General features: G+C 39.3%; 1 protein-coding gene and 1 long non-coding RNA gene across 3 annotated transcripts; one reads left to right on the top strand and one right to left on the bottom strand.

The window, feature by feature from the left end:
* Nucleotides 1-120: 120 nt before the first annotated feature.
* LOC146271568 (uncharacterized) lies at nucleotides 121-3,487 on the top strand. 2 transcript variants are annotated; one of them, XR_014767077.1, is made up of 4 exons: nucleotides 121-495; nucleotides 979-1,145; nucleotides 2,029-2,190; nucleotides 3,024-3,487. It is a non-coding gene; the product is annotated as an uncharacterized LOC146271568 (long non-coding RNA). The 2 variants fall into 2 exon arrangements; XR_014767076.1 differs by having other exon boundaries at nucleotides 2,029-3,487.
* A 1,338-nt stretch (nucleotides 3,488-4,825) lies between these two features.
* On the bottom strand, nucleotides 4,826-18,452 carry LOC146271567 (myosin heavy chain, fast skeletal muscle-like). The gene is made up of 39 exons (XM_084706561.1): nucleotides 18,234-18,452; nucleotides 17,845-17,988; nucleotides 17,569-17,725; nucleotides 17,330-17,357; nucleotides 16,738-16,852; nucleotides 16,083-16,175; nucleotides 15,862-15,925; nucleotides 15,674-15,772; nucleotides 15,426-15,529; nucleotides 15,211-15,349; nucleotides 14,954-15,072; nucleotides 14,665-14,814; nucleotides 14,331-14,501; nucleotides 13,884-14,187; nucleotides 13,704-13,768; nucleotides 13,528-13,615; nucleotides 13,327-13,444; nucleotides 13,095-13,218; nucleotides 12,785-12,921; nucleotides 12,269-12,524; nucleotides 11,902-12,144; nucleotides 11,644-11,820; nucleotides 10,917-11,062; nucleotides 10,581-10,671; nucleotides 10,027-10,416; nucleotides 9,537-9,663; nucleotides 9,229-9,347; nucleotides 8,815-9,011; nucleotides 8,498-8,681; nucleotides 8,188-8,353; nucleotides 7,967-8,091; nucleotides 7,564-7,872; nucleotides 6,805-7,008; nucleotides 6,589-6,714; nucleotides 6,046-6,216; nucleotides 5,766-5,870; nucleotides 5,575-5,670; nucleotides 5,304-5,435; nucleotides 4,826-4,947 (listed from the first exon to the last, which is right to left on the bottom strand). Exons 1-39 carry the CDS (start codon nucleotides 18,438-18,440, stop codon nucleotides 4,930-4,932), a joined length of 5,808 nt encoding a protein of 1,935 aa, XP_084562687.1. The 5' UTR covers nucleotides 18,441-18,452; the 3' UTR covers nucleotides 4,826-4,929.
* Between the last annotated feature and the right edge of the window lie 1,528 nt (nucleotides 18,453-19,980).

The raw sequence follows: 19,980 nt of genomic DNA, 5'->3' as shown, positions 1-19,980 counted from the left end.
ACCTTATAAAGTCCAAAGCATGGATTGGCTTTTTAAAGATACATGATACATTTTTGGCAATATATTTCAGTGGTAAATCTACTTTAATACCAATGTCAGAAATGTGAGGATGGAGGGGGGTTTATGGGGGTGTCAGCAGGGGTGTAGAGCACTCACTTTCTAACCCTTTATCAGCCATTGCCATTCAAGCTAAATCAGTGTCAGACTAAATAACGACTTTTATGGCCTTTTGAGTTGTTAACTTTTTTTAGCTATGTTGTTTGAGGTTATTACTTTATGTAAGACTGGTCCAGCTATGAAAAACAGCATGAAGAATGAGAAGATAAGTTCATAAATCAGAAAAAAATATCTGGACACTTCACACTATCATTTGAGGGAAATGTATCAAGCTTTTTTAGTATAGCATTGTCTTTAGGATGTGTTGTTCAGCCATGACATTGAAAGAAGGGGTGGCAACAATCTTGACAATGGAGGAGCAGCTGCTGTCTGATGAGGGTAAGACATTCACTGAAGTGAAACTTTAACCTGTGCTATGTAGTCCAGTACATATCTAAAGTTGTTTAAGGCGCTGTTTTAAACTCTATTACTCATCCACCACCACTCTTAATGAAAGTACGTTTATGAAAAGTTAAGTAATGCGTCCACTGTCTTTGTCTCTATGAACAAATAATTGTATAATATAACATAATGTATGTAAATGTAATCCTATATCTTGCATTGTTTGGATTGTTTAGCTTTCTTGACCTTTATCAAGGTCCTTTGCTTGGTAAAGGAAAACTGTTGGCTCTATTTATAGTGGCCAACAATCCATTCCCCACTGCCCACACATTCACTGGCAATGACATGATAAGTATGTGGAGGATCCTGCCCAGCAAGCTGGCTCCCAGACATTTAAGCTTAAGAGGTTATGGAACAGCTTGGTGAGGCTCCACTCCAGGCTAAATAAAATGTATTTATATAATCCTTTTTACACACAAGCATGTCACAGAGGGCTTCACATACACCAAAGGAACTGCCCCTCAACCAACCTAAACCCTCAAGGAAGACAAGGAAAAACTCCCAGAAAAACTTCCAACGGGAGAAAAAATGGAAGAAACCTTGGGAGGAGCAATTCAGAGAGGGATCCCTTCCTCCAGAGACTGTTGGTAAACTACTCCAGTTTATGCTCAGGGCGCCTCCATAACATCGCATATGACATTGAATTGGACATAAATCAAATGAACCATTCTTCCAGATACTATAAAGATCACAGGGTTTAAATGTAAAATATCTTCCTAGGGGGAGTTCTCCAAAGAGCAATTTACTACTAGGTTAATTTTTGAAAATATAGTTTAGGATTTCTGTCCCTGATTGGTACATCACTGGGTTGGGTTCCGATTAATTTAATCAGTATAGTACTGCTACAGAGTATGCTACAGTTTCCAATCCCTTCCATTAACAACATTAAGGAAATATTTTCAGGATTTTAATTCATTCATGAAAGCTCAAATGTTAAAGGCAGGGTCGGTACATTTTGCAAACCTAGCAATTTTGGCTTGGGTCAGGGTTGTCGCTTGACCGTTTTTACTGGGATACGTGCCTCAGTATAAATCTGGTGTGTCCCAGTAAAAAAAAAAAAGTTTTTTAAAGTTTGAGTTTTAATCATTTACTTTATTAGTCAGCGCATTCAATTAGATTTTAATTCCGGAAAAAGAAACTCAGTATCTCAATCAACGCTTGTTAAATCAATCAATTAAGGTAATATAAGAAAACATTACGACATTTTTAAAAAGTTTCGAAATAATAGGCCAAATGATCATCTTATTTTGACACAAACATAATAACAACCTGTGTCCAACGTATTATATCACATGAAGTTCTGCTTTTAACATTGAGGATGGGAGGGATGATGCTGTGCTACTTTATATTGTCTATAGGTGGAGCTATAAGGAGCTGATGAACCATTAACTAACAATTTAATTGAGTTGATAATAAGTGAGAGGCTAAAGAGAAAATGTAAACAAATGTTGTGTTATTTTTTGTTTGCAGGTGAGGTTTCATCACAGGCTACAGAGCCAAATACTCAGGACCAGTGCCGGTCCTAACACATTGGGCGCCCCGGGACGAAGAAATCCAGTGCCTCCCCTACCCCACCGGCCGCCCCCCGAGAGTACACGGAACGAGGACCGCTACCTGGCAGCACAAATGACGGTAAATGCTGCACCGCACCGTCTCAGCAAGCAGGGGTACCTGCAGCTGCCTGAAGGGAGCACCAATATGCCAATTCCTCACAAAGTGAACTGCTAGATAAGAGAAAACAGCTTTGCGGCGCAGAGATTATAATTGTTTTTATCCTCGTGCACCCCCCACGTGACATGAAAAAATGCCGACCCGGGCGGCCGCCCGGTCCGCCCGTGCCTAAAACCGCTCCTGCCCAGGACTAAAAACACAACACATTTTGCCCATTGTGAAGTTAAGTAACTTTGTCAATGTACTCCATCATATCCAAACGTCTATAAAACTAGATGAAGAGAAAGAACAGGCAGTGGGGGTTCTAGACAAATTTTACTGAGGGGGGCCAAGGTGGGGCCAGTGTTTGATCAGGGGGGCACACAAACTGAAACAAATGCTATTTAAATACTTTAATTTGCTTAATGAAGCACTGGTTTTGGAAGGAGACAGTACTACTCTTTCCTGCAAAGTTAAATACTCCCATGGTGACAGACTTCAATATTATCGGCAATGCCCCAAATCAGCTCCTGAGTTGTTAATAGTGCAACATGGAGAAGTGAAAACGGGGATCATTCTGAATCACAGAGATGCAAAGCACTTAGATCTGGTGCTCTCCTCTGTTTAAGTGGCAGAATCTGCTCTATACACCTGTGCTTAGAAGGCCACAGTGACAGGAAACCCTGACAATATGCACAATATTCACTGTGGAAACACTGATTAGAAATTATCTGCAGGGGGTGCTGTTTACTTGAGCACACTGTGTGATCATCATTCATTAGTTTGTTGGTGCGGTGCCTCTATATTGCCTGCAGTGGAAGCTTCCATATTGACTGGGGGTCCTGATTCAGAAGCGCAACACAATCAACAATATTGTGTCAATCTTCAAACATCTTGCGCATTGAAAAAGTACAGATTCAGCTGCCTATCTATCTGAATATTTCTGTGACAAAATGTTGCTTTCTTTAATTCTGCTGTTGGCAAACCTTAAAGGTAAGTGATGCAATAGCTTCAACTGTGTGTTTTCATTTTCAACCAAAGAGCTTACATTTCACAACTGTTACATTATAACATGTACTGCCAATTTGGACGTTTTAAGGCTTGTCTTGTTAAAATCTGTATCCATTTTCTTTACAGCAGTTACTTCTGAGAATATAATTACACCATTCACTGATTCTGTTCTGGCTTCAGAAGGAAAACCTGTTACTCTCTCCTGCAACTACTCTTCTGGCGACACTTTGCAGTGGTATCGCCAATATCCAGGATCATTTCCATATTTGGTGATAATGGAGTTTAGGGAGATGGAAATGAAGAATAAATTTACTCTTGATCACAAGAAAGACATTAAACGTACTGATCTGATCATCTCTTCAGCTGAAGTAACAGACTCTGCTGTGTACTACTGTGCTCTGAAGTCCACAGTGACAGGAAACCTGGAGACTCTGTGCAAAAACCTAACAGTAAGTAAGTAAGTACACTGATTTCCGTCTTAAATTGTGATTAAGAAGTAAAATACAAATAAAATGTACTGATTACATACTTTTGAAGATACATTTGAAGTAGACAATCCAGTTTAGAAGTAGGAGCCACACTGTAGGGTAATAAAACACAGTACAGTAATCAATTGATCAGTCGGTTCCAAATGCCAGATGTCTGCAAATCCACAACAACAGGAACAATATTACTAAATGTAATTCTTCTTTTAACAAAGTAAGTGGCACAATACTGGAAGTTTCACAGATACAAATGTTTTTTTTCTAAAATGTACAATATAATTTTCACATTCTTCATACAGTTTTACTAACTATATAGCATGTATATATTTGACATGTATTTGAATGGAAAATATATTATTCTGAAAATTAAAAGATTGTGTTTTTTAGGTATCAACTGTGAAGATATCATTACATCATTAGCAGACACTAAAATGGCTTTGGAAGGAGACCGTACTACTTTTTTCTGCAAAGTTAAATACACCCCTGGTGAGCAAACTTGAAAAATTAGAGTATGAGGTTGTTTGGATGAATAAAATATACATTTAATTAGTTGTTTGTATATGGATAGTTACATTAATGTAACAGAAAAGCATAACGCATCAAAAAACCTGAGTGATCAGCACTCCACATTAGTGCCAGGAGGTGGTGCTGTAAATGTAGGTGAAGACTCAAGTACTTTGTTGATATTAGACATAAAGTATACTTGTTTGATGTTGCACTTTGACAGTCATTCTAAAAATGTTGATGTTTCATGAAAAATTATGAAAAATGTTTTGATACTCCAATACTGGACAGCATGCTATTGAGGGACGTGTGGCTAATTTTAGGAGGTCTCTCTGAGTTATGAATGCATCTTACGAATGAAATAATTTTATTAGAAATTGTAAATATTAAGTGCAATTTCACAATATAATTGAGTGTGTGGAAGTATGCACACATTTAATCATCATTCCATTTGCAGTGACAGCAAAACATCACAACACACTAAGAAGAGATGTTTTAGAACATAATTTGGATACAGCTCATTAACTATAAACTAAAATTATGAGGGAGTTGCTAATGGTAACACTTGTCTGTGTGCATAATACTTTGAATTTGCAAAAAGATCCACAGTCATGAAATAGCGTAGGCCTACGTACTTTATTTCAAACCATGTTCAAAAAATCACCATTCAATTCATATTTTATGAAACATAGCAATGTTTTGGTGCAGGTTCTTGTCACTTCTATTCAGCTTCCTTTGCCTGATAGAAGGGAAGAGAGAATGAAGGATCATTACTAATCCCATTTATTTTACATGAAATGTGGACTTCCTAAATTAAATACGTTGACCTTTTGATGAAGTAATACTTCATCAAATGTCTAACCTATAAATTGAGTGGAGTGTTAGGGGTACTTCAATTTACTTACTATTAGTAAAACCTGGTTTTGGCAAATATATATTTAAAAAAAGTAATATGTAAAAATCTATATAGTGTGGCAATTGGACATCGTGGAATAATAGACGTATAATAATAGATAATTTCATGTACTAAGTGCTACCACACTTGAAATGATGTTGATAAGGTTCCAGTAGTATAAGTCAGCATCATCTCTTTACCTTTCCGGCCTCACGGCTCTTGGCTCTGAGCTTGTTGACCTGAGACTCAGCGATGTCGGCACGCTCCTCAGCCTCCTCCAGCTCATGCTGAACCTTCCTGAACTTGGACATGTGGGAGTTGGACTGCTCCTCCTGGGTGACATTGATGGCAGGTTTAAAGATAGCAGAATGGCAATCACATTTTAAAAAGGCTGATTAGGTTAATTAATGTTTTACTTTGTAAAGTCTAATTCTGTAATATTACATTTATATTAATTAATGTATGACTCACCGCCTCCTCAGCCTGTCTCTTGTAAGCCTTCACTTTAAGTTGCAGCTTATCCACCAGGTCCTGAAGTCTGGTTACATTCTTCTTATCCTCCTCAGTCTGAAGCAGATGATGAGGTAAACACAAATTATTTATATCAACATGTAGGCCTATTGTTTTATAAAAATATGCAGATTTTTACTGAGTGTTGTTACCTGGTATGTCAGCTCCTTGACTCTGCGCTCATACTTGCGGACTCCCTTGACTGCATCTGCTCCTCTCCTCTGTTCAGCATCAACTTCAGTCTCCAGCTCACGCACCTGGGTGGAGAACAGGAGCTCATGAGTGAACCTGTGGAATCTACCACTCATGAAATCATCGACAAAAGGGTTTTATTAGGGTTTACAGTGAATACACAAAAAATACTCAAATCATACAAAGCATACAAAATACTGTAGAGAAGCATTTGAGGTCAATCAGTGACTATCAACTCACCCTGGACTCCAGTTTCTGGAGCTGCTTCTTGCCACCCTTCATGGCTAGGTTCTCTGCCTCATCCAGACGGTGCTGCAGGTCCTTGACTGTCACTTCAAGATTCTTCTTCATCCTCTCAAGGTGAGAGCTGGTGTCCTGCTCCTTCTTCAGCTCTTCTGCCATCATGGCTGCCTGCAACAGTAAAATAATACAACCACAGAATAGATCAGACATGAAGAGATGAAGTAAAGCTAGGTGAGCCAGCATATCATATAGTAGCTATAATGGCTGTTCATTGATATTTTGTGAGGGCAAAAGGCAATACCATATATATATATATATATATATATATATATATTACTAGTATACAAATAGGGGTGGAAGGTAGTTCCTGTTTAACATACATGTTAGTTACAGTATGTTATTGTACACAAATTCTAACTACTGTATGCTGGCATTACTTTTAAATTGTTTTAGTAGAACAATACATTTTAGAACAATGGGGAAGTGGCAGTGGTAGTAGAACAGTGGTGAGAGTGGGATATTCAAGTTATCCAGACTCACATCAGTGATGGCCTTCTTAGCCTTCTCCTCAGCGTTCCTGGCCTCCTGGACAATGTCTTCCACCTCTCCCTGCACCTGAACCAGGTCAGACTCAAGCTTCTTCTTGGTGTTCAACAGGCTGGTGTTCTGAAAGAGAGTACACATGGATTTAACAATAAACAAAACTTTTGTTAGGAATGTTACCTATTTGTCTGTGTTTGTGGATGTTTTCCACACCTGTGAATGCAGCAGTCCCACTCTCTCGCTGGCGTCCACCAGCTCCTGCTCAGCCACTTTGCGGCCTCTCTCTGACTGCTCCAGAGCAACTCTCAGCTCCTCAATCTCAGCCACCATCAGACCGTTTCTACGTTCCACCATGGCAGCCTGTTCCTTCATGTCCTCTGCAGCACGAACAGCATCATCCAGGTGCAACTGGGCATCCTGCGGCAAGACCATGTACAGAGTGTATTTTCTTTACCAATTTATAATAGCAAATGTTTACTGTGGGTGAAAAAATAACATTTTGAAAAAAATAAATATTACTGTTAAATTAGAATGTGTTAGATTTTCTGTTCTGTTAAGTTACTGTTTGATGTCACACTGAAGGGTTGGGTGCAAAGCAGGAAGTGATTGAGAGATAATTGGGGGTTTCCTGTTGGTCACTAGCTGTCTGAGTGAGCAATAATTGCCTTTAACCAGATGCTTGCAGGGCACTCCTAGTGTAATAGTTTGTTTATTAATGCATGCGTATTTTAAAGACATTTATCTGTTTGTAAACAATTTGATTCTCAGATTTACGCGGCTGTAGCTTTGGTGGGTTTGGTGGGTATTTCCATAAATAATCATGTAGCCTGTAGTTTTGGAATGAAACATACAATAAACTCATATGTGTGATGTTCAGGTGTCCGTATACTTTTGTCCATATACAGTATTTTATATTGATAAAATATAAATATAGTTTATGTACTGTAAGACTATTGCCAACAATCAGAGTACCTTGAGCTGCGCCTGAACGTTCCTCAGCTGCTTCTGGGACTCAGCAGCCTGGCGGTTAGCATGGCTCAGCTGGATCTCCATCTCATTCAGGTCTCCCTCCATCTTCTTCTTTATTCTCAGAGCATCATTCCTGCTGCGGATTTCAGAGTCCAGGGTGCTCTGCATGGAGTCCATCACCCTCTGGCTGTTCCTCTTGATCTGCTCCATCTCCTCATCCTTCTCTGCCAGCTTTCTGTCCACCTCACCCTTGATCTGGTTCAGCTCCAGCTGCACACGCAGAATCTTGGACTCCTCATGCTCCAGTGTTCCCTGGATAAAGAAACGTTTACATGTGATCATCTTAACCAGTATTGAGGAATTCTACAGCATACTCATATTTATCATAAAAAGGTAGTTGTTGTACCTCAGCCTCCTCCAGAGCCGTCTGAATCTCAGACTTCTCTGTCTCCACTGTCTTCTTGGCCTTCTCCAGCTCATGGATGCTCTTACCAGTCTCTCCGATCTGCTCGGTCAGGTCAGAGATCTCCTCTGATTAGAAAAAAAAACATTTGGAATCACCATTACATAGGATTGCACACTACTTAAGTATACTGTATAAAGCACCACAAACTACATTTATCTCACGTTGCAAGTTCTTGTTCTCTCTCTTCAGAGTCTCCAGATGGTCAAGAGCCTCCTCATAGGAGTTCTTCATCTTGAAGAGCTCTGTGCTGAGAGAACGAGTCTCCTTCTGAGCTCCCTCCAGCTCAGCCTGGCCCTCCTCAAACTTCTGCTTCCACTCTGCAAGAACCTACCAAGGTACCACAGCAGCAATTCATACAACAAACAACTGAAGGTCTATCTTGTACGCCATTCAACCACACGTTTGAAACAGTGACTGCCTCGAAACTTAAATGTATACTTAAATTTGCAAGTGTAGTACAATATTTCTTACCTTGTCAAAGTTCCTCTGCTTCTTATCCAGGTTGGCAGCCAGGGCATTGGCTCTCTCAACATCAATCATGAGGTCCTCCACCTCTCCCTGCAGCCTCTGCTTGGTCTTCTCCAGAGAGGCACACTTGGAGTTGGTGGCCTCAATGGTCTCCTCAGCATCCTGGAGACGCTGAGCCAGCTTCTTCCTGTTAAATACAAGAGCAGTATTGTAAACTTGTCCTGTCCTGATGGCAGGCTTGCAGTATTTGACAATACTGTCAAAAAATGTTGTGGCTCATTTGTGTATCGTTGCCTGAGGGCAGACTTTCATGGACTTACTTGGCCTCTTCCAGCTCCTCTGTCCTCTGGATGGCATCAGTTTCATACTTGGTTCTCCACTGAGCCACCTCAGAGTTAGCCTTGGACATGCCACGTTGCAGCTCTGCCTTGGCCTCCTGCTCCTCCTCAAACTGCTCCCTCAGTAGGTCACAGTCATGGCGAGCAGATTGGACACCATGGGCCAGGGCATTCTTAGCCTTAAAGGGAAATAACAAGGGGCAGCTGTGTTGACTTGATCAATGAGAACTACAGGGTGATGCGTTTAGATTTGATTCCTTACTGATAAGATATCGAGAGACAGATATGGACTGGTAAAATATCCAAACAGGCACTGCCTTACAGTTACTGTTTAGCTCAGTGGGCCTGTGGATCAATGGTAAACTTCTTGCATTTTTCTTCAGGTTTGAGAATTACCTTGACCTCCTCCTCAACATGCCTCTTGAGCTCCTCGATCTGCTGGGTGTAGGCCTGCTTGCCTCTGGTCAACTGGGACACCAGGGCTTCCTTCTCCTCCAGCTGGCGACCAAACTCTCCTGTGGGGAGTTGATCAAATCTGAGTTGTCTTTCTTTCTAGAGTACTTCATCAACTTCATTGGATTTTGTGGAGCATTAGCTAATTGTTCATCAAAGTCAAATCTTAAACTGGTACTGTATTTTATAACTTTAATCAGGACACAGTAATTGGAAGTACTTCAATGTTGCTTTTTCTTGACTTATTTTACCGTTCTCAGTGAGGAGTCTAGCTCTCTGTCCACTGATGTCGTTGATCTGGCGAACATTCTCATCGTTCTTGGTCTTGATCTCACTGAGCTGGTCCTCAAGGGTACGACACATTTTCTCCAAATTGCCCTGCGGAACAAACACCATGTTTTACAGACACTGTTTCCTGATTCATAACCAGCTAAATGCAGACAGTGTATGGATTGGGTTATTTTTTTTACTTTCCCAAACCATGAATTAAGAAATAGATAAGCTTTGTAACACATACTGTACTGTATGGAATTGGATACATGTAGCATCTACCATGTATACGAGACAAAGACTAAATGCTCACATGGATAGGAGTCAATATGATGTTATGAATAGTAACAGAAAACTTTGGAGATTAAAAAGAGGTCCGATTTTAGATCCTGATCCTGAGACTACCTAAACCCTAATCTTGCCCTCCCACCATTTGGTCTGATTATGTGATTGTTATTTGTTATCACTGACCTTAGACTTGGCAACCGCCTCCATGTTGGAGGATAGGTCGTCAATCTCCATCTTGAATTCACTCTTCTCTTTCTCCAGCTTCTGTTTGACACGCTGCAGGTTGTCGATCTGCTCTCCCAGCTCTGCCACACTGTCAGCCTGCTTCTTCCTCAGGGCTGAGGCTGTGGACTCATGCTGCAGGGTGGACTCCTCCAGGTCACGTCTCAGTTTCTGGAACTCAGCTTCTCGTTTCTTGTTCATATCAATCTGAGCAGCTGTGGCGCCTCCAGCCTCCTCCAGCCTCTCACTGATCTCCTCAAGTTCCCTGGACAGATCGGCCCTCTGCTTCTCCACCTTGGCCCTGGCAGCACGCTCAGCCTCAATCTCCTCCTCCAGCTCTTCAATACGAGCCTACAGTAGATGTAAAATATTTTTTAGCTGATAATTAAACAAAATAAGGAATTTCCTCACCTCAGGATGTCATGAACTCTGGCATACAGCTATTATCAAATGTAGTATTTCCTGTGAAAAATTGTTGAATATCCCTTTACATGGGCATAGTAACTACAGCGCACCTGGAGCTCCTTGATCTTCTTCTGCAGCTGGGCACCCAGAGACTGCTCATCCTCAATCTTGCTGAGGAGCTGGCTGGTCTCAAAGTCTTTTCTATTACGCACAAAATAATCCATGTCAGATGTTTAGTTACTGTGTTATTATGAGGGGAAAGTCAAACACATCAAAACCATAACGGGACAGTCTGTTTGTAGAGTTTGTAAGTATCAACTAAAATGTGTATTCTTGTCATATTTTTTTTGGAACAATTTAAAAAGTCAGACAGGAATATCTCAAATAATGTCAAATGACATACAGTATGTCTACATCTATACTGTATAGTGTATCAGAACACTTACTTCTTGATCTTCTCATCAGACTGCTGCTTGTCGTTCTCCAGGTCCATTAAGGACTCCTGGGCCAGTTTCAGGTCTCCCTCCAGCTTTCTCTTGCCTCTCTCAAGATCCATACGGAGCTTCTTCTCTTGCTCCAGTGAACCTTCAAGCTGGAAGACAGAAAAAAACAGTTTGGTAACATTTACATTGAGGTTATTTACTACTAATTAACTACATAGCAATACTTGTTGTGAAAGTTATGTAGGTACCTAGGAATTGATATTTCTTATTATTAAGTGGTATATTGTATGTTTAAATTAAAATAACGTGTAAGGCAAAGTATGGGGGAGGGTTGTAAAGGTTACAACAAATACAAAATGTCCATTGTGTAATAACTTGAAAACTAAACTACAGCTGCAAACGATATGACATTTTTCATGTAATTACAATGTTGTTACTAATTGTATGGTAGTTAAGGTAACTTCAATGTAAACGGTTGGTAGTTATCACTCTTACTTAACCATATGATGATATAATACAATAATAATAATATTTTTCATTATTAATAAATCAATCATTGTTGGCTGTCAATCTGAATCCCTGATTTGAAACAATTCGAAACAATAAAAATATCCCTGATCTCAAAAAGGGAATGTTCAAGTGCTGTTAAAATCTAGACTGGCACATGAAGACTTTAAATACATTTTCTAAATGTAAAATGTGCAAGAATGATTCTTCTAACTCAACTCACATCATCAACTTGCTGTTCCAGCTTGGTCTTGGCCTTGGTCAGAGTGTTGACTTTGTCCTCCTCTGCCTGCAGGTCATCCAGTGTCTGCTGGTGGGCCTCTTGCAGGGCTTTCTTCTCCTTGGTCAGCTTGGCAACAATCTCATCTTGAGATGACATCTCCTCAGTCAGGTTTTTAACCTGAACAACACAAAGTTAGTTAAAACTATTGTTTGTGTTTTTGAACAAGCTGCTGTTTTGCTCTTGGTGAGATGTTGATACCTTGTTCTCTGTGGCATGCTTCTCTTTCTCCACTTTGGCCAGGGTAAGCTCCAGATCATCAATGTCCTTCTTCAGTTCAGAGCACTCATCCTCCAGCTTCCTCTTCTTGGCTGTCAGCTCAGCATTCATCTCCTCTTCATCCTCCAGCCTTTCTGTTGTCTCTTTGAGTTTGGCCTCCAGCTGGATCTTGCTCTTGATCAGACCCTCACATCTCTCCTCAGCATCATTCAGATTCTCTGATTCCTGAAAAGAGAAAAGGAAAAGTACAAATATTGATTAATATTGACTATGTTTTGTTTTATATGTTTAGTCATTGTTTTAAGCACTGTACCGTATGTTTTCACACATGAATATGTATTTCACTTACAGAAGCAACTTGGAGAGACAGATCATTCCTCTCCTGCAGTATGGACACCATCTTCTCTTCCAGCTCTTTCTTGCGAGCCTCAGCCTTGGCAAGAGCAACTTTACATTTCTCATAGTCTTCCTTCATGCTGGCCAGCTCCTTCTCAGTCTCAGCACTTTGCAGGAGAGGCTTGATCTTGTAATAGACCTTCATCCATGGCCAGTGTTTCACATTCATGAATGAGCGGACATTGTACTGGATGGTGTAGACAGCCTCTCTGATAAAGAGACATAAAGACAGTGTTTGGTTAGCTCGATACAAAAGGATGTAATTCAATCATTACACTAACCCATTCCTACATGTAAAATATATCATAATTCCATAAAGTTCAATATATCCATCAATCCAAAAATATCACATCATTATTCTAACAATAGCTTCATACTTAAACAGAATTGAATCACTCCTTAAAAAAATTGAATGCCTTGAATGCAAAAACCTGAATCCATATTTTTCCTTGTATCTTCTCCATCTCACCTCCTCTCCATCATTTTGGCAAACTCCTTCCTCATCACGTATCCACGGGCAAGAGCTTGTGTCATGGTTACCAGATTAGCAAGCTTCTCATCTCTCATCTCCTCAAGGACACCAAGAAGACCAGCTTTGAAGAACACCTGAGGCATAGGGAGAATACAAAGCTGAATATAAAAAGATGACTAAAACAGATTCACATATTGCTCTCAAAGAAACTGTTCATCTTATCAAATATAGGCAAATGCACTGGTTGCAGAGTATTTACCATAAAGTTGCTTGTATCGTATCATTATGAGTGTATCTGGTTTGTTACCTTGGTGTGTCCAAACTTGTACTCCTCATGATCTATATCAATTGACCCAAGCAACTTCTCAGAAGCCTTCTTGTTGTCAATGAACTGGCCTTCAGGGATTACAGCAGCATTCAATACTTTGTATCTGCATAGAGAGATATTTTGATTATTACAGTACATTTTCCTGTCTACCTGTATCAATGTACCTGTATTACAATTTAAAAAAAACATAATTATGCATGTGTGTCAGTACCTCTGCTTAAAGTCAGCATAGAGGATTCGGCTGGGGAAGCCCTTTCTGCAGATCCTAATACCCTCCAGCACACCATTACACCTCAGCTGGTGGATAACCAGGAAGTTCTCCATCAGACCTGGTTTCAAAAGTTACAACAAGAGTTACAATTGGCAAATGTATTATATTCACTTCAGAGTAAAATGATGGGTTATGTTATACCTGGAGTCTTGGACTCATTGGGGATCAGGCAACGCACAAAATGAGGGTGAGTGCTCCTCAAGTTGGTCATCAGCTTTCCCAAATTCTCCTGTAAGGTTTTTGCAAATTATATCTTCAAAACAATAATTTCATGAAGTTATTTAGTTGTTTTAAAACATTATAAAAAGTTTACTCACTCTGAACTGAGAAGACACAGTCTGCATGGAACCTCCCTTCTTCTTGCCTCCTTTCTTTGTTGTATCTGTTGAACAGATATAACAGATTGGAGATCATTAACAGGAATAGTTTATTTTTTTAATTATAAATGACATTTTTGATGTGTGTCATGTCTGAACTGTTAATATAACAATACTAACCCTCAGGTGGGGGAGCAACATAAATGGTGGCCAGCAGTTTGATAGAAGACTTCCCATACAGCTGAATCACAGAGTCGTTCAGGGGATCCTTGTTCTTTTCCAGCCATCCAGTGATATTGTAGTCTACTATACCAGCATAGTGGACCAGGGAGAAGTGGGCTTCTGCTTTGCCCTTTACTGGTTTAGGCTTCTCAAATGCTTTAGTCTTTCCAAGATGTTGGTCATACAGCTTATTCTTGAAGGAAGTGTCTGAAGCCTTGGGGAACATGCACTCCTCTTCCAGGATGGAGAAAATGCCCATTGGCTGTGTAGAAATATACTTTGATCATTAAAATATACTGTGTGTAAGAGTGAGCTGAAACGGCATAGTTGAATAAGACATATAATAAGCATTGTGATATGATAAGAACATCCTTGCCAGGTATGAAACATCCACAGACACCTTACCTTCTCAATAAGCTCAATGCAGGCAGCCAAGTCCATGCCAAAGTCAATGAAAGCCCAGACAATGCCCTCTTTCTTGTACTCCTCTTGCTCCAGGACGAACATGGTGTGGTTGAAAAACTGTTGCAGTTTCTCATTGGTGAAGTTGATGCACAGCTGCTCCATGCTGTTGTACTATGGATTTTCAATTTGGGAGAACTTTATTTAGCTATCCACCCATACTGTATTATATTTTTACTTCAATTTAGAGTAGATACTTTATGTATAGTTTCCTGATACGCAAAATCAACCACTTGCTAATTTATTTCAAATAATCTTTGACCAATCTCAAACTCACGTCAAAGATCTCAAATCCAGCAATGTCAAGTACACCGATGTAGTAGTTCCTTTGCTGCTTGGTGTCCAACATCTGGTTGATGCGGACCACCATCCACAAGAACATCCTCTCATAGATGGACTTGGCCAAAGCGCTCACAGAATTGTTCACCTGTGTCACATTGCATAATTACATGATTTCATAGATATAGATATACCATCCCACTGCACTTGTAATGGCATATCAAGTATTACAAATATGTATGTATATAGTAGGAAAAAGATCGCTCGGAGGCTTTTCCAAGTCTTACCTGAGGCACTGTCTGACCCTTGGTCACATACTCATTTCCGACCTTCACTCTGGGGTAGCACAGAGCTTTCAGCATGTCAGCTGAGTTCAGACCCAGAAGGTAACCAATTTTGTCAGCCACTGGGGAGAAAAAAGAGCAATGAGCATCGGAATGCAGGTTTATCACAAATAGGTTCAATAGTGCAATAGTTAAATAGTAAAATGGTTAAGGAGGTTAAGGATTACAGTAAAAACTTTTGGATTGAATGTCAGACTCACCATCTGTGCCATCTGGCTCAGCCTGCTCCTCACGCTGCTTCTGCTTGAAGTGCATGTTGCCGTGGTGCATGACAGCACCAGTCAGCTTGTAGATGCTCATCTTCTCTTCAGCGGTGAAACCCAAGATGTCAATAGCATCCTAGATGTGGAAAGAAAGTTTACATTAAACCACCAATACATTATGATTTTCAAGTTTAATCCTTTTAGTGACTTACGTCTGTGGCATCAAGCTCAACCTTGTCATCAATACTGGCCACAGTGATCTGACCCTGGCTGATCATGGGATAGTCATAGGGGTTGGTGGTGATAAGACACATTTCTGTGGAGACACAAAACTAAAAGGATTATCACCTGAATCTAGTTAAAGGTAAAAAGGTGAAATGTTGTACCCTCAATGAGAGGACAAAGGAGCAAATGCTGAAAATTAAATCATTTTATTCCTTTAAGCTCTGCGGTGACTCACCAACAAGTTCAGGTTTGTGGTTGGTCATCATCTGGTAGAAGATGTGGTAGCCTCTCTCATCAGGCAACTGGAAGCTCACTCTGGACTTTTCTAGCAGGTCTGTGAGAGTTAGATAAAATACATAGAGAGAGAACATTTAGAATCTATTGTATATTGACACCAACAGCAATTAATCCAAGTCAACTTACAAGTCTCAATATCAGCACTAGCCAGTTTGCCGGTAGTGTGGAAGTGAATCCTGATGAATTTACCCTTAAAAAAGTATGATTGTGAGGAAAGCATTAATCTCTCAATATTTATTATTATGCTTTTTTGATTCATAATACAAATGCATAATTATATGCAGTATAGGAATATAATCATAATAATAAGTATGAAGATATACAGGAAATATGCTTGTCAGACTTACAAAGCGAGACGAGTTGTCATTCCTCACTGTCTTGGCGTTACCATAGGCCTCCAGTAGAGGGTTAGCTGCAATGATCTGATCCTCAAGAGAACCCTGAAGAGAGACAAACCAGTTGGTTTGTTTAGTCTGATAACATTCGTCTTTCAAACATGTATTACTTTTCTCTAGTCCTGGAAAGTTCCCTTCATAATAGCTTTAAACATTTATATTCAAATTGTATACATTTAAACTTATATTATGCAGAAATAAGAACATGAATCTCCATTCATTAAAACAATCATTAACCACACAATTTAAGACAAAAGCAAAAATAACCGGAAACAGAGGGGGCCAAGAAGGTATAATTACACTAAAATATGTTTTGAACATTCTCAGAATAGGGTTCCAAAGACATATCAAGTTTGGCGGGAATACGTCATAGATTTGCTAAATCACCCCAACTTCCTGTTTTTCAGTTAACCAACGATTTTGATTGGCTGTAGCGGACAAATGGTTTTGAAAAAGTAAAGGTACATCATAACTTTTGTGAGGCCTGGTCTGAAGATCATCTGTGGCAAATTTGGTGAACATTGGACACAATCTGGGGCCTGTTTGAATTAAGGTGTAAAAATATAATACAGAATCTTATAATTTCCTTCTGCATGTTAAAACTTGCCTGCATTTTGCCAGGTGTTTGTTCTTTCTTCTTTTCACCTCCAGAAACAGCAATTGTTGCAAAGTATTGGATAACACGTTTGGTGTTGACAGTCTTTCCAGCACCGGATTCTCCACTGGTTGATGAAAATGATTTTTTATCAAATCAAGTACTCAAAGTATTGGTGAATGTCTTACTCATGATACATATTAGGACATATTAGGTAAATGAAGTGAACAAATGAATAGGTCCCTGCACTGGGTAACATTTAAGATAAGAGACACAGCGCCCCCTATATTTGTCTGAACTCCAACTCTTTTCTCCAGCTTGAGTATGACTGACACAAAATAAGCCAAAGGGAATACAATTGAACAGGATTGCTGGAACAGAATTAGTTGGAAAGTAGTGGCCAGCTCCAAAAAATATTAATAGACATTCCACTAGCTCTGAGTCAGAGGGACTCATTTGCTTACAGAACATGTTTATAGGCGACAAAACTTGATTTTGCTGAAATAATCATACATCATGTACTGAAACAAAAACATCCTGCTTCATTATTGCTTCAAACCTTGAATATAGTCTTATAGATATACATTTTAATTGTTAAACTTACGTGATCAGGACGGACTGGTTCTCTCTATCTGGAAGTGGAGAGCATGAATTATGTAAACGAAAAATGCATACCCCTCCCCATTTATCCACGTAACTATAAATCAATTATTCCATCACCTTATCCATCTATCTGTTTATCCATCCATCTATTTATTCTATCTATCCAACTATTGGCCAACTTTACTTAACCAGACAAATCAGTCAGTCAATAAATCAATTTGCTCATCCATCCATCCATACCTGTCAACATGAACTGATAGGCGTTGTCAGAGACGGAGAAGATGTGGGGTGGAGCCTCCATACGCTTCTTCCCTCTGTAGGCGTTGACCACTTCCATGTCATACACAGGAAGCATCTTGTAGGGGTTCACCGTAGCACAGAAGAGCCCAGAGTAGGTCTGTGTGTGATGAGAGGGTAAAGGAAAATGTAGCTGTTAAAAGTGACAGTATTTTCTAATATGGTATTTTTTCTGGTCTGGTTGGCTTTCTTAAGATGGCTCATGTGTAATTTTCTTACGTAGATCATCCATGCGGCATAACGCTCTTTGAGGTTATACAGGACAGAAGCTTCATTGAGGTAGGTCATCATGGCCATGTCCTCAATCTTGTCATACTTAGGAGGGTTCATCTGATCTATTTGCTCTTCTTTGAAGGTTTTAACCTGACATATGTCAAAAACATGTACAAATATTAATTATCTGAAAAATGAGGAAACATGAATAAAGACTAAATTCATTGTAATAGGACTTGACTAAATGCCATATGTAGTGAGTTTTATTAAGCTAACTGAAATTGAGCAGTTGACAGGCCGATAGGCTTTTGAACACAGTCAAATGTGTTGCTACTGTACATTTGTTTTGCTATACATACTCACTTGGTCATGACAACAAACATTTATCCTCTTACCTCCTCAGTGACAAGGATTTTCACATCGCACTTCCCGCCATCTCTCTTAATAACCAGTCCTTTGAGGTACAACTCCTTGACATCGGGCACATAGCAGGCATTCTTAGCATCAAATGGTGCAGCCTGGGCCTCAATCCTCTCCCTCTCAGGCTTACGAAGGTAAATGGCGGCCTTGCCATATTGGGCCATCTCAGCGTCCGTACTCATGGTGACGGCTCACTGGAAAACAAAGATGACAGACATAAATAAGCTAATTAAATTGAAAGATCCATTTGGTATTTTACACTTACACTAAAATAAGGCTAAACAATGCTAACAATATTTCCCCACTCAGTCTACAAATGGAGCGTTTATACAAGTGTGTTCGTAATATCAAACCAAGTCTCACCTTGTTTTCCCCTCCCAGATGAATTAGACTCTGATGATGCTGTCAAATATTTGAATGTAACAATATTAGTATGAATATGGATAGTACACCCATGCCAACCACTCAACTCAGAACGGATCAAATTGAATAGAATGCATAGTTTAACTTCACAATGTGATATACATGTCAATAATAATACAAATAATAACGTAACATGTCATAAAGTGAAGGCCATGTGAATAAAGGATGCAAAGAAGAGTATCTTACCACAGAAGTTGAAGCTGCTGTATCTGTCCATGGATGCTGATCTGTGGGACTCCTTATATCTGTTGCAAAGTGTCTAGCAAGCAGAAGCTAATTGTGGATCCCTTTTCTTTATGGAAGTGGATTGGAGGAAAGAATCTAGGGTCTTGCTCAGACCCCCTCCTTTGCTCTTTTTCCCCTTACACCATCTCCTTCTAAATTTTTTTAGAACCTTTTTATAGATAGGTTTCTTTATACTAGAACAATTCTCGGTACATCATTTTAAATGTTTTCTTGTTTATTTAACCAATTGAAGCTGTTGTTTTGAATTAAAATTAAACTTGCATTTGACATTACAATTGTTAAAAACACTGTAATAAGAAAGTGACAGTTTTCATCACATTTTTATATAATTTAATTTCAATACAGGTCATCATTGATACTCAAACCCGTTTGGGAAAATGTATTGTAAACATTCCATCTTGATATGCACAACATCTTGGTATGTAAAATGACATCGGCATTAGGGAAATTAAACATACATCATGTAATGTATGTATTATGTCCTTTTCCTCCTTCAGCTAGTACTCATAATAACCATCTCAGCTAATATTCCTAATAATGGTTTATTTCATTTTCTTAAGCATTTAAGTATGCCTCCAGGAAGCTAATATGAAAGTTGTTGTGAATACGGTAATATGGTACAATCAATATAAAGAAATAGTGATGCAAGTCCTCCAGTCTAAACTTCTTTCAAACATAATTATTATAATTTTTTTTTATATTCCCTTGTCTTTAATCAATAAAGCAGGATGTCTCAGTGGTGTAGTTGGAGGATGTTTATTATGTTAAGTCATGAATCAAAATCGAATTGGAATTTATATGTATAGCCCTTTTTCATGTAATGTAACAGAGGGTTTCACTTACACCCATAGAACTGCACTTTACCAACCTAAATCAATACGCTTCCCCAATATGCAAAGCAACAGTCAAACTTTTCTCAGTTTGGTTGAAAACTGATGCATCAGCGTTTTATTCAGTAACTTGATTGGAGCTATAAACAAGATCCTCTGAGTAAAAGTCTAATTTGGGATGTGAAATGTCACATGTGATGGCAAGGATCCACCAAATAATAAC

The sequence above is a fragment of the Hypomesus nipponensis genome, chromosome 10 (genome assembly GCF_054491055.1).
Source record: "Hypomesus nipponensis isolate SF chromosome 10, ASM5449105v1, whole genome shotgun sequence".
NCBI lineage: Eukaryota > Metazoa > Chordata > Actinopteri > Osmeriformes > Osmeridae > Hypomesus > Hypomesus nipponensis.
Note: the sequence above shows the minus strand (reverse complement) of the source record. Positions and strands in the feature narration are given on the sequence as shown.